The sequence below is a fragment of the Plasmodium gallinaceum genome, assembly GCF_900005855.1.
Source record: "Plasmodium gallinaceum strain 8A genome assembly, contig: PGAL8A_v1_85, whole genome shotgun sequence".
NCBI classification, from domain to species: domain Eukaryota; phylum Apicomplexa; class Aconoidasida; order Haemosporida; family Plasmodiidae; genus Plasmodium; species Plasmodium gallinaceum.
In genome coordinates, this window is record NW_021628248.1 from 47,361 (window position 1) to 61,156 (window position 13,796).

At 20.1% G+C, this 13,796-nt stretch overlaps 1 protein-coding gene across 1 annotated transcript, besides 3 other annotated features; it reads left to right on the plus strand.

The window, feature by feature from the left end:
* Positions 1–557: 557 nt before the first annotated feature.
* Positions 558–8,287, plus strand: PGAL8A_00272300 (reticulocyte binding protein, putative; the record flags this gene model as incomplete). The annotated part of the gene is made up of 2 exons (XM_028671706.1): positions 558–612; positions 702–8,287. 2 exons carry the CDS (start codon positions 558–560, stop codon positions 8,285–8,287), a joined length of 7,641 nt encoding a protein of 2,546 aa, XP_028528332.1.
* Positions 8,288–10,276: 1,989 nt separating this feature from the next.
* Positions 10,277–10,958: a repeat region.
* A 395-nt stretch (positions 10,959–11,353) lies between these two features.
* Positions 11,354–11,896: a repeat region.
* Positions 11,897–12,522: 626 nt separating this feature from the next.
* Positions 12,523–13,037: a repeat region.
* The last annotated feature ends 759 nt before the right edge of the window (positions 13,038–13,796 follow it).

The window sequence follows — 13,796 nt, forward strand, 5'->3', positions numbered from 1 at the left end:
ATTTTATACTGCATATTTTAAAATTATTCACTGTTTTTATTGTACATGGCTATTCTTTTTATTATATTTAGATTTTTAACTTTTTTCTAACTTCACATACATTAACATGCATGTGTATTTTTATAGTTTGTAGATTTTTTAATTAATAGAAATATATGAAATATTATTAATTTATTGGATTTAATCTGTTACAAAATAAGATCTACTATTTTATAATTAGAATGATATATATAACAAAAATAATACTTCATTTTGTGTAAGTTATGTTCTATTTAATAATGATATTTTAATCTATATTTCAAATATACAATAATTCTTTCAACGTTTTAAATAAATATATACACATATTTACTAGAATTTATACGCAAGTTTATTATTTATTTTTTATTAACTATAAGATTCTTACATAAATTTTGATGAAAGAATTTTTGTAATTAGAAAAATAAACATTTTAAATATTCTACATAAAAGAAATAGCTATATCAAAATATAAAATTATAACATGTTACTTTTAAATTTTAAAAAGAATAAAAGGAACGCTTTATAATATTATAAATATGAAGAGTAAATTTTTTTGGATTCTATTTTTTGTTATTTTATTTATTCTTTATGGTAAAATAATATTTATATATATTTTAACCAATTCACATTTTTTCGTAGTCTTGTAAATATATCTTAATTTTTATTTTACATATGTTCAGCTTCAGGAGAAGAAAAAAATATTAGAACAAGATTAAACAAACTAGGAGATGATGAAAATACTACATTTACTAATATTTACTTAAAAAATAATAGAAAGAAAAAAAAAAATATTAAAATTTCTAAAAATTTTAATCATTCAAGTGAAAAAGAATTAAATAAAAGGTCAAAAAATTTTAAAAATGAAGACATTTCATTGTTAGATTTACTTAAAAAAACGACATTTATTAATTTAAAAGATTATAATATAAATAAAACCCCAATTCATTTTGAAGAATTAAATAAAGATAAAATATACTTATCTAAATATAATTTTATAAAAAAAAATAAAGACTTAAATAACATTATAAATTTTATTCAAAATAATGAATCGGAATTATCTGTTGAAAATGATCTAGATAAATTTTCACAGTTAAATAGAAAAGTAAATTTTAATTCATCTAATGTAGAATCTTTTAAACTCAGATTAGAGTATTATATTGACTATGCTAAATTAGCAAAGTCTTTCAAAGACAATGATTCGCATTTTAAGACTAATTGTTTAGCTGGAATTCAGAAGTCAACTGATTTTATAAATGAGGCCTTAAAGTTTTATAAGGATTTTAAAGAAATGATAAAACCTCCACTTGAAGGCAATCGAAATAAAAGCAGTCCAAGTAGTAGGAATTCTCTTGAGTTGGAAGGTAATATAGAAGAGAAGGAAAAAAAAATTGATTCTTATTATAGTGATTCTCGATTAAAATGTAACAATGACTATATATGCATATTGAATCATTATTCTGTAAGTAGACGGAAATATAGTTCCGAAGTGTTGTTGGAAGAAATCGATACAGTGTTTTCAAATTTTTTTTGCTCTAAGTACTATAAATTTGTTAAAGATAATTCTAATTTATATAAGCAAGATGAAATTAACTTGGGACATATTGAAAATTTTCTGACTTTTTCAAAAAAAGTATTAAGATTTGATGAAAATCAAATATATCAAAATCAAAATATGATTGATAAAAAATGGAAGGAATATATTATTGATATTGAACAAAATAAAGAAATTTATAAGGATAATATATCGATGTTTAATAAGTATCATCAATCATTAGTAAATGATGAGAAAACCTATGGAAATTGTGCGAAGAAATTATCTGCGCAAAAAAATAATATAGGTGAAAAATTGAGAATGCAATTAAATTATATGTTAAGTTATTATGATATTAAATTCCTTGATGAAAAAAACAAAGAATTAAGGAAAAAATTACATGAGGAAATAAAAAAATTTACTCAAGTAACTAAAGATATCGAGGAAGAATTAAAACTAAAAATGGAAGAAAAAGTAAATTCATTGCTTCATCCTAAAAATTTAGATTCAGAAATGAAAAACATAATTTCAGATTCACAGAGAACATTAAACGATGTTGATAATATAATTGAAGAAAACTCAGTAATTTCACAAAATTCATCAAAGAACTATCAAAATTCAATATTTATTGACACTAAGGGTAAACTAAATAAAGATGTTGCAGAAATAATTATACATAGCGATAATATAAAAAGAATATTTAGTTCTATGAATGATATAAATAACAACATTAATTCTTTAAAAACGGATATAATGAATATTAAAAATAAAGAATTATCTTCTCACATTGATAGAAAAGCAGCTATAGAGGATTTATTAAATAGAATAATTAGCATTGAAAAACAAATAAATCTAATAAAAGAAAAATTTGATATGTTAGAAAATTATCACAAGGAATTAAAAAGCTTAAAAGATGAAATTACAAAATTAAAAATAAAAGTTCAGGAAAATTATAAAAAATTGCAAGAAATAAAAAAAGAATATGATAAATCTAAAGAAGAAATTATAGAACAAATTAAACAAAAATTATCAGAAATTAGTGAAAGTATAATAAATTTGAAAAAAATTAAGAGTTTAAGTGAAACAGAAAATGAAGATCTTAAAATAACTGGAAATTTAATTAATGAGGCATCATGTGACATGAGTGAATACAAAAAAAAGGAAACGACATTATCACACCAATTTAACGTAGCACAAGAATCTTTGAGAAGTACCATTGACAATGAGATGCTGAGAATTATATCACAATTTACTGAGGAAAAAAAAAAATTAAATTATATGGAATATGAATTAACTGATCTGGACAAAATACTAAAAGAAGTGATAGAAAACTATTCTAGAATAAATAGTATTAATGCTAATACCGAAAATATTTTACAGAATAATATGAATCCTGTTTTGGAGGATATTGTACGGTTAAAAAAGGATACTACGATAAAATTAATAGACGATTTATATCACAATATAGGAAATTCCTTTAAAAGTTTTAAAGAAATTTCACATGAAATATCCGAAGAAATAACAATTTATAATTCAAAAGATGAAACATTAAAAAGACATGAAAATTATATTGAAATAAAGAAAAATCAATTTTTTAGTAATCTCTTTGAAGACGAAGATAATGAATTACTAGGAAAAAATAATCTTGGGGAACTGAAAGATCTGCAAAATGAGATTTCTAATGAGAAAAATGAAATAACTAAAAAAATAAATAATGAAGAAGATTTAATTAAAATTCTGAAAAAATATTTGAACTCATATAATAAAGTAGAAGAATTTTTTAAAATACTTAATGATTTTCAAACTTTTAAAGAACTTAAAGTTTTAAAAGAACCAATTGATAAAATAAATTTAGACGATGTATTAAATGGGCATAAAGTAAGCTTTCAAAATATAAATGAATCAATAGATAATAGTACAGGAAAAATTCATATATTAAATAAAAAAGTAGATGCTTTCAAAATTTTGAATAATTGCATAAATGGATCTCATAAAAATGATAAATCAATTGAAAATTTAAAAAAAGAAGTAAATACTTCAAAAGGGAAAATAACTACAGAGTCTATTAAAGTTAATGAGGACAATTCATTAGAAGAAAGTGAAACAAATAATACTTTAGATCAACTCAAAGGAAAAGAAAAAGAAATTGATGGCATAATAGCTAAGATTAGTGAATTAGAAGAAAAATCAAGTAATTTATTATTGTTTTATGAAGATATAAAAAAAAATGTTGATGAAGTTAAAATAATAGATGAACTAGGTGTTTACATAGAAAATACACAAGGAAAAAAAAATGAATTGACAGATATTACGAGAAAAATACATGAATTTAATTTAAAAAATATAGAATTAGATGGAAATATTGATACCATAATTAATAATCACAATGATAGCATTCAAAAATTATGTTATTTGCGTATAATGAAATTGGAGAAAGATGCAGATGGCCAAGTTCAAACAAATTTAAATACTTTAGATGAAACAGAAGAAAATTTTAAAAATTATGACGAAGAAATTTATACAAAAAAAATTAAAAATGATAATAATAAACAAAGCGTAAATAATTTAGCTCAATACATTAAAAACATTATAAAGAATATTAATATACACAGAGAAAAAGTAATAAACACTAAAAAAAAATATAAAGAACAAGTAGGGAAAGCTAATGAACAGAGAAAAAATAGCGAAAATTCATATATTCAAAAAAAAAGGATGATCGAAGTCTATAATGAAATGAAAAAAATATTAGAGGAGTTAGACGTAATTGAAAAGGAGATTAATCTCTCAGTAAAAGATGTAAATACAAAAAAATTAGAATATAATCAAACATTAATAAATGCCTTTTCTGAACAGATTAATGATGAAAAGGAGAAGGCTGAAGAAGAAGTAAACACTATAAATGTTCTTAAAAGTAAAATTGAAGAATTAAAGAAAAATACAGCAGAACACTCAGAAAGTGAATTAAAAAGTTTCAAATATGAAACTTATGTTAATAATGCTAAAGAAAATGAAGATCATATAAAAGAACTACAATTACAGGCTAATAAATTAAAAGAAGAAATAAATAATGGAAATAAAATATTAGTTGATACTGAAAATATCCTAAAAAGAATAGAAGAAATATTGGATGAAGTTATAAAACGAAGAAATGATATACGAATATCATTAGATGAAATTGCAAATGTAGAAAAATTATTGATGACGCAAAAGTTGAAGGCTATAATGGATTATTTAAGAGATAATATGAAAAAAGTTGAAGAAGAAAATGTAAAGGCGAAAAGTGAATTAGCAAAATCAGAAGAAGCCAAAAATAGGGTATTAATGTATTTTCAGAGAGCAGAAAAATTAAAAGATTTAATTGGTAGTAGTTCAGAAGAAGACGTTATGTTAGCTAACATAAATGAGATTAAAACGCTAAAAGACGATATTATAAATATTATAAACAATATGGACATATTTTCAACAGAATCTGCAAAATGTAAAGAAAATTCTTCGACATATTATAATAATATAGTAAGGGGAAAAGAAAAAATTATTTATCTAAAGAGATATAACAAAAGCAATGAAAAAGAAATAACAACAGAACTAATAAATGAATTAAATAAAAATATAGAGCAGTCTTCTTTTTATTTAAAGGAAGCGGATACTAGTGCAAGCGAATCTAATAAAAATTGTCAATTAACTTCAGAATACAAAGCAAAAATAAACAGTATTTTAAATGAAACTTTAATATTAGTTGAAAAGGTAAAATATAAAAAAATAGAAAGTGATACTACAAAATTAGTAAGTGACATTAAAAGTCATTATTCTAATATTATAGAATCTTTGGAAAATTCAATAGAAAAAATAAATAATCTAAAAGAACAAATTGATGAAATAAAAGAAAAAGATGATAAAACTAATGAAAAATCATTGAACGCATTTGTTGAACTAGAAAAAATTAAAAATAATATAAATACCTATATATTAGAAATAAATTCAATGAAAACTAATGCAGATAATGTTTTCAACTATATTGAAGGTGTATCACATTCAATATTAGAAATATCTGGAAGAAGTGAAGATGAAGGTGTGTTAGATGAATTAAAAAAAGAACAAGATAATTTGAAGAGAATCTCAGAAATTTTTGAAGAAGTAAAAAATAGAAAAAAAAATCTCTTGCAAATTGAGGAAAAAATGTCAAGAGAAATAGAAAATATAATTTATAATATAGAAAGTAATTTAGAAAAATTTAAAAAATTATATGTAGAAGGAATTATTGAAGACATAAAAAGGGAAGCTGATCAAGAAAAAGTAAATGTTGAATCTTTGAAAAATTCACTAATTTCAGCAATTGATGTTTTTATATCCTTTTTCAATAAACATGGGTTAGAACAAAATAAAATTATACAAGAATTAGGAGATTACAAGGATATGGTTATTCAAATACATGATAAATTTGAAAAATCGTATAAAAAATTAGTGGATCTTGTAGAATCTATTATGTTACCTTCTACAACATACGACGAAGCAAAAAGTAAAAAAGAAGAAGTTATAAAAGAACAAGAAAAATATAAAAAGGAGAAAGATGAAATAATAAGAATATTAAATGACGTTAATAATATTAAAAAAAGTGAAACCTTAAAATTTATTTCTGGAAGAAATTTAGAAATAAAGAAAGTTTATGAAAAATACAAGGAGCAACAACTAAAAGTAGAGGAGTATATTGAAGAAATTAAAAAAATATATAGAAATATAATAAATTCAAGTGATGAAATTACTAATGCTTTAAATGACTTAGATCAAGCAAAAAATAAATTCAGCGAAATAAATGGAATTAAGATAGAATGCATCTCATATAAAAATAAAGTAGATCCTATTTATATGAATATTGTCGAAGGAAAAGAATTTATGGATATGAATGAGGAATCTGAAGGTTTTCAAATTTTAAACGATTCAAAAAATATTATGGATAATATTAAAGAAATTGAAGAATACATAAGTAACAAAGAAAATGAAGGTAAAAACTTAATTATCGAATCCGAAGACATCATAGAAAAATTTAAATTTAGAATCAAATTAAGAGAAAAAATAAGTGAATCAAAAAAAAAAGTAGATTACATTTTTACAATTGCACAGAATGCACTAGAAAAATGTAAAAAGATTGAAGAATTAAACACTGACGATCAAAATTATTATGAAATTGTAAAAGATGAAAAACAATATATTAATTTGAGAGAATCAATAGATTCATATAAAATACAAAATGATCAAATAAAAAATGAATTAAAGAAAGATTTAACTGAAATTAATTCTAATGATATTAAAAATAATTTAATTAATTTAGAAAAAGTTATTGATGAATCAAAAAATTATGAATATGATTCCGCAGCGTTAAAAAAAGCAGAAAATGACATTGCTGAAATTGTAGATTGGTTAGATGATAAGTATAATAATGTTATAAAAAAAAATGCTTTGGTTAATCATCTTATAGAATTAGATAAAAAGGATAAGTTTTCTTTGTTGGATTTATTTATAACAACTATGGATATTGAAATATCAAAAGATATGTTGCTAATTCAAAAAATAAAAAAGGATTCTGAAGAAGTTATAAAGTATATAAAAAATATCCATGTCATTATAACTAGTGATATGGATAAATTAAGTGAATTCATTGATAGTAACATAATCATTTATTCGCCAAATAATATTGATATGAACCAATATGAAGAGTTTTTTAAAATAAAAGAACAAGAATCAATGAAAATTATTAGTGATATGCGAACAGCATTTTTATCGATAAATGAAAAAATAAATGTAAATATTGTGATAAAAAATTTACATTTATCAAATGATCTTTACAAAAAATTAAAAATAGAAAAAAAATCTATTAATGATAAATATAAAAATTTAAGTGACATCAAATTAAAAGAAATGGAAAAAAAATCAAAGATATATTTGGATATAGCACAATTACTTGAAAATTTTCTAGGAAACCAAAAACAAAAATTAATAGAAAACAGTGATAATTTAAAGAATATTCAATACTTTTTTGAAGAGAAAAAGCAAATTCTTACTATTGAGTTAACCGATATAGATACGTCAATACATTTAGTTAGTGCGATTTATGCAACACTTCAACATAAAATTGATAAAAAAATTGGAATAGAAAATGACAATAACATCGAATATAAAAAATTAACAAAGTATACAGAAAATATTCCGCATTTAATAAAAAGAGTACAAGATTTGTCAAGAGATATAAATTTTATTAAATGTGAAAATAATTCTGTTTTACTGAAAGAAGAAAATAAGAAATTATCGGAAGAAATTCATCACTACGTAAGTAGAATTGATAAAAATGTGCGTGAATCGAATGAACATTTTGAGAGCATACAAGAAAAAATAAAGAAAAATATGGACATTATATCTGAAAATAAAAATATGACACTTGTTATTGATGATGTTATACAACATATAACTGATATAAAAGAAAAAATTCAATCTGAAAAAGATAATAAAAAATCAAAAGAAAAAAAATTTCCTAATGATAAATATAAAATAGCAGGAGGTGTATTAAGTAGTTTGTTTCTATGCTCATGTGTATTTTTCACAATGTTGCACAAAAATAATTATGAAGAAAGTGATAATAATGAGGAAAATTTGGAGTTTGAAGAATGTGAAAATGAAATTTCCAATTTAGATGAAAAAGAAGAAATTGTTGATGTATCATTTGTTGAAGGCGAAGATCTTTAAAAATAAATTTAATTTATTTCTATATTTTTAATATATATAACTTTTAAATGAATGCTTTTTATTTTTTTTTAATTTTATGTATTATAATTTGTTTTTTGTAAGACACTCCTTTGAATTTTATTTTTTTTTCTATTTCAGTTACATTGACTTTTTTTTTTTCATTGCAATTAAAATTCTAAAAAAATATTTTCCATTTTTTAAGAAAACATTATTTATTAATTGGTTATTAAAAAATTTTTATATAATATTAAACAAAAAAAAATAGTAAAAAACATATAATATAGTCTCTATCAATTTTGTTTCTTGTACAGATATTCCTTATAATTTATGTGTAATTTCTATATAATCACATTATAGAAGACGAAATAACTTATTTAATACGCTTTTTACAATTCTCCGAATAAAACACATTGACTCAATACTCTGTTTATTCTTAATATACTTACTAATTTGTGAAACATATAAAAAATTTAGAAAATATTTCACTCAAGTTTATTTATTATTAAGAATTTAATATATAAAAATCTTTGATAATAGATGAAATAATAAGGTATAATTAACAATTTTTCGTAAATATTATTTTTAAAATTTTTCTTAAAATTTTAAAGTCACATTTATTTAAAAATGCAGATATTTTTTTTTTTAACAAAAGAAAATTAAAACATATTTAACAAAAAAAATATTACAGCTACAAATAAAAAAAATTAGTAAATTTTTTTTGTATTTTTATATATGTAGACATACAGTAATATTTTTAGCTTTCATTTATAATATTCTACAAATATCATGAATAACTAGATCCTTATGTTATACTTTTGAGAATGTTATTTAAAAACTAAAAATACCCTTTAATGATTGAATGTTTAGAGAGTTTTAGAGTGCTTTGAATAGTCAAATTAACATATAGCATGCAGAGAGACCTCTATGCATTTATTGTAATTATATATGTTCCTTTATTAGAATTACTTGTTTATTACAAAAAAAAAAAGATTGACACATAAGAAATTTTATACTCTTTATATAATTATCTATATACAATAATATAAATATATTTTTTTTATATATCTCATAGTTTTTATAACTTCTCTGAGTAGTTCCTAAAAAGAAAAGTTATATGAAAAAATGATCCATACAATACTAAACATATTTTTCGACTCAAAAAAAAATTAATAAAAGAATTATTTATTTTTTTTTTTTAAAATAAAGTAAAAACTAATTTTTTTCTATAATAATTTCTTTTTATATTATTCATATTTTATAATTACGTTTCTTCTATGATTTATAATATATATATTCTGTTAAATCATGTTATTTTTCTTCAAATCTACACTGGCTACAAATATCTTCAGACATAACTTGATAATTAACTATTAATTATTTTGCATGTGTTGAAAAATTCTTAATATAATCCACCATTACAACATAAAATATCAAAAATTCAATTATACACTTATTGATCAAGTTCTTAAGGATTTCTCTAGATTACTGGATGGACAAATTGATAAAAATCATTTATGGCTATCTCATCTAATTTAAATTATTGTAAAACTAATATGATACTACAAAGAGGCAAAATTTATATATATAGTTTACTTTATTAGTCATTTATTTTATTAGAGGAATTTACCTACTTTAATTAAAATTTTACTTATTTTTATTAAAAATTTAAATTTTCATTAAAAATATTCATTATATGGGACATAATATTCTAGTATAAACTAACAATTTTTCTTTAAAATTATTTATATCTTTTAAAAACACAAAAGTTAATTTCTAACAAAAATAAAAATTTTTTTTTTCTATTTAATTAACTATTTATATATATTGAATTCAAAATAAATTCAGATGACATAAGAAAATATATGAATTATTCATTTTTCAAGAAATAAAAATTAAAATTAAAAATATATTCAGCAAAATGAGTTACGAAAATAAAAAAAAAAATAGTAATTTTTTTTTTTTTTTAATTAGAAAATGTGCATGGCTAACTGGTTAATAAAAGGAATTATTAATCTTTTTGAGAATGAAAATAACTAAATATAAGGAAAATATATAGTTATCCGTGAAATCGTTAGATAAAAAATAAAAAATTATTTGTTAATTTTTTATGTTTTTCTATATCTAAATTAAATAGGTAAAAAAAAAATGTATTATTTTTTTTTATGAATAAAGAGATTGATAAGGAAAAGAAAATAATAATCGGAAAAGATATGTAATTTATTGAAAAAAGTGTTTCATTGCAGTGAAATTTAATTTTGAATTTTTAACAGAAAATTTCATATACATAATAATAAAATTTTCATTTTTGTAATGTTTATATAATTTAATTTGTGTTTCATTAACTACTTATGTTTACTAATTTGTAAGTAGTGGACTTGAGTTGCCAGGCATTATTAATAACATTATAAGTAAAATATATGTAATTAAAAATTAGTAATTAAAGAGGATTTAAACTTTTAATGAAAATATAAGATTTTTATTAAAGCAAATAAATGTCTCTTTAAAATAGATAATGGTTAATCAAGTAGACTAGATAAACACAGCTTACTTGTTTTATAGAACTTTAAATTATATATAACCTCATTAAATTAGTAAAGGAAACACTATTTGCTCTTTATTAATCTGTTTGTTTAGTACTATAGCAAAGTCATTGAACAGGCAATTAATAAAAAATACAACAAAAGAAAAAATAAATATATATATATATATTTTTTTCTTAATATATCTTTAGCTTATTTATTTAATAATTACTAATTCAATGACTTTATTAGTATTGAAAAAACAAATTAATAAAGAGAATATGGAAAGAGTTCTTTTTCTGTTTTGATTAAAATAAAATATTAAAAAAATCATGTACATATGTGGTTAATAAAAGGTTTCATTAACCTTTTTGGTTATAAAAAGGACTAGCTATGTTAAGAATATGTAGTTGGTTGTGCTAACTAAAAAAAAAAAAAAAAAGAAAAATTATTGGAATTTTTTTTTTGAGATATTTTTCTTTTGAAAAATGGGGATACGAAAAAAAAAAAATATATTTATCTTTTTTTAAAATGATTTATTCAGAGAGAAAAAGAGAAGATTGGTAAAATAAAAATCGAGAGTAAGATTTAGTACCAATAAGAATGAGATTTAAAAAAGATAATAATGTTTTCATAAAAGAGTTTAATTTGCATAATATTTATATTTTGAATTTGTGAGAGAAAATTTTATACATATGATAATAAAATTTTCGCTTAATTAATATTCATATGATTTATTTGCATTTTTACTAATTGTTTATGTTTGTTAATTCAACAGCAAAATATTTAAATTGCTGAAAATAACTCATAACAATGAAATAAGTAATTTACATCTAATTAATAGTCAATATTCAATAAGGATTTAAATTTTTAATAAAAATAGGGATTTTTATTAAAGTATATAAATGCCTATTGAAAGTAAAGAATGCTGAACGGAAAAGAGCACATAATTAAGAATTACTCATTCAAAGCATTTAAAAATATATATAAATACAACAAAACCGTAGAGGCAATTCTACATGCTCTTTATTAATTTGTTTGTTCATTACTCTAGTAAAGTCACCCAACACCCAATTAATAAATCAGTATGTTAATTAATATTAAATATTAATTACATTAGTTCCTATTTAACTTACAAATAATCTATGTGTATCATACATAATATTTCCTTTTTAAGATTTCATAAAACAAAAAAAATATTCTACATCATCATCTAAATTAAAAAAGAAAATTATTTTTTTTTTTATAACTGTAAATACACACAAAAAAAAAAAAATATAATACAATATATCTACATTTTTTTCTTTTAGTACATATACTTTTAGAGTTAGTATTTTTATTTAAATATATTTAATCCTAGCAAAAGTATTTTCTTTGATGAAAATATTTTTTGTGTACTTTATTTTTTAGTATACACGTATATTTATGCACATTTTACCACCATTTTATTATACACAAACAAAATATTTTTACTAATCTTATTAAGTATTAAAAATATGTCAATAATATTATTCATAGACAATTTATTAAAAAAGAATAATAAAAATTAACAAAAAATTTTTTTTTTCTATCTGGTTCTGTTGTATAATAAAAAACATTATTAAACTTTTTTAGAATAAAAACTTCTATCCGTATGGTAAATACATAACTATTCAAACATTATTTAAAAAAAAAAAATTATTAAAAATTATTTTTTTCCGTTTATTTAGTAATTTTAAAAAATAAAATAAAATATTTTTTTTTTGAAAAAAAAAAGTGTGAATCCTGAGAATTAATTTAGTTTCATATTTTAAAAGAAAATTTTATACTACAATAATGAAATTTTCAAGTTTATAATAATTATATAATTTATATTTCTGTTTTAATAATTATTTTTGTTAACTTAAAAATAATAGACTTGAATTGCTGAACATAATTCATAAAATCATAAGATGTATTTAATTAAGAATAGATAATTAACGAGAATTTAAATTTTTAGTAAAAATATAGGATTTGTATTAGTGTAAATAAATTCCTCTTAAGAACAATAAATACCCAATGAAGTATACTATAGAAATATAGTTTACTAATTTATAGCATTAAAGTTATAAGTAAATCCACTAAATTAGTAGAGGGAACTTTACATGCTATTTATTAATCCGTTTTTTCAATACTATAGTTAAGTCATTAAACAGATAATTAATAATACAATGTTCCAACAGAACCAGTGAACTTAAAATTATTAAAACAGATACATAAGTTTTGTTAATCTCCTTATCTTTCTTATTTTAAGCACAAATGATACGATGAGATACAAAATATTTTCAAATATATTTAATCAGAGTTTTGTTGCATTATTTTTTAATATTTGTATATTCTAATCATATTTGATTCTTTTCATATGAACTTAAGTGCTAGTTTTTCCTCAAATATATTCATTAGTTTGCTGTTCAAAGACTTTTATATATTATTTAATAACTAAAAATTAACAAAAAGAATGTATAGTCCTCTCTACTAACTTTATTAATTATAAAAATACTTATTATTATCTATATGTAATTTTTACATAATTGCATTACATATTATGAAATAAATAGATTAATATATACGAATTTAAAATTTTTAAAAATATCCTAACTCAATATTTATTTTATTAATATACTAATTAATTTATAAGGTATTATAAACTATTTAATAAAAAATTTTTTTTTATTAAATCCTCAGTAATAAATATTTACAAACCTTTGATTATCTACGAAAAAATATTTTATAACAAAAAAAAATTTTTTGTAAAAATTATTTAAAAATTTCTTCTAAAATTTTTATTAATTCCATTAAATTAAAATATTTATTTTAAAGAGAAAAAAAATAATGTATAATTAACAAAAATTAATATAACAATTAAGGATAAAAAAAGAAATATTTTTTTTTCTAGGAATATATTTAGTCATTTTTCTTTTGAAACTATATAACTATGACAATACTCCAAATCACAAGCATGAGAAGCTAAC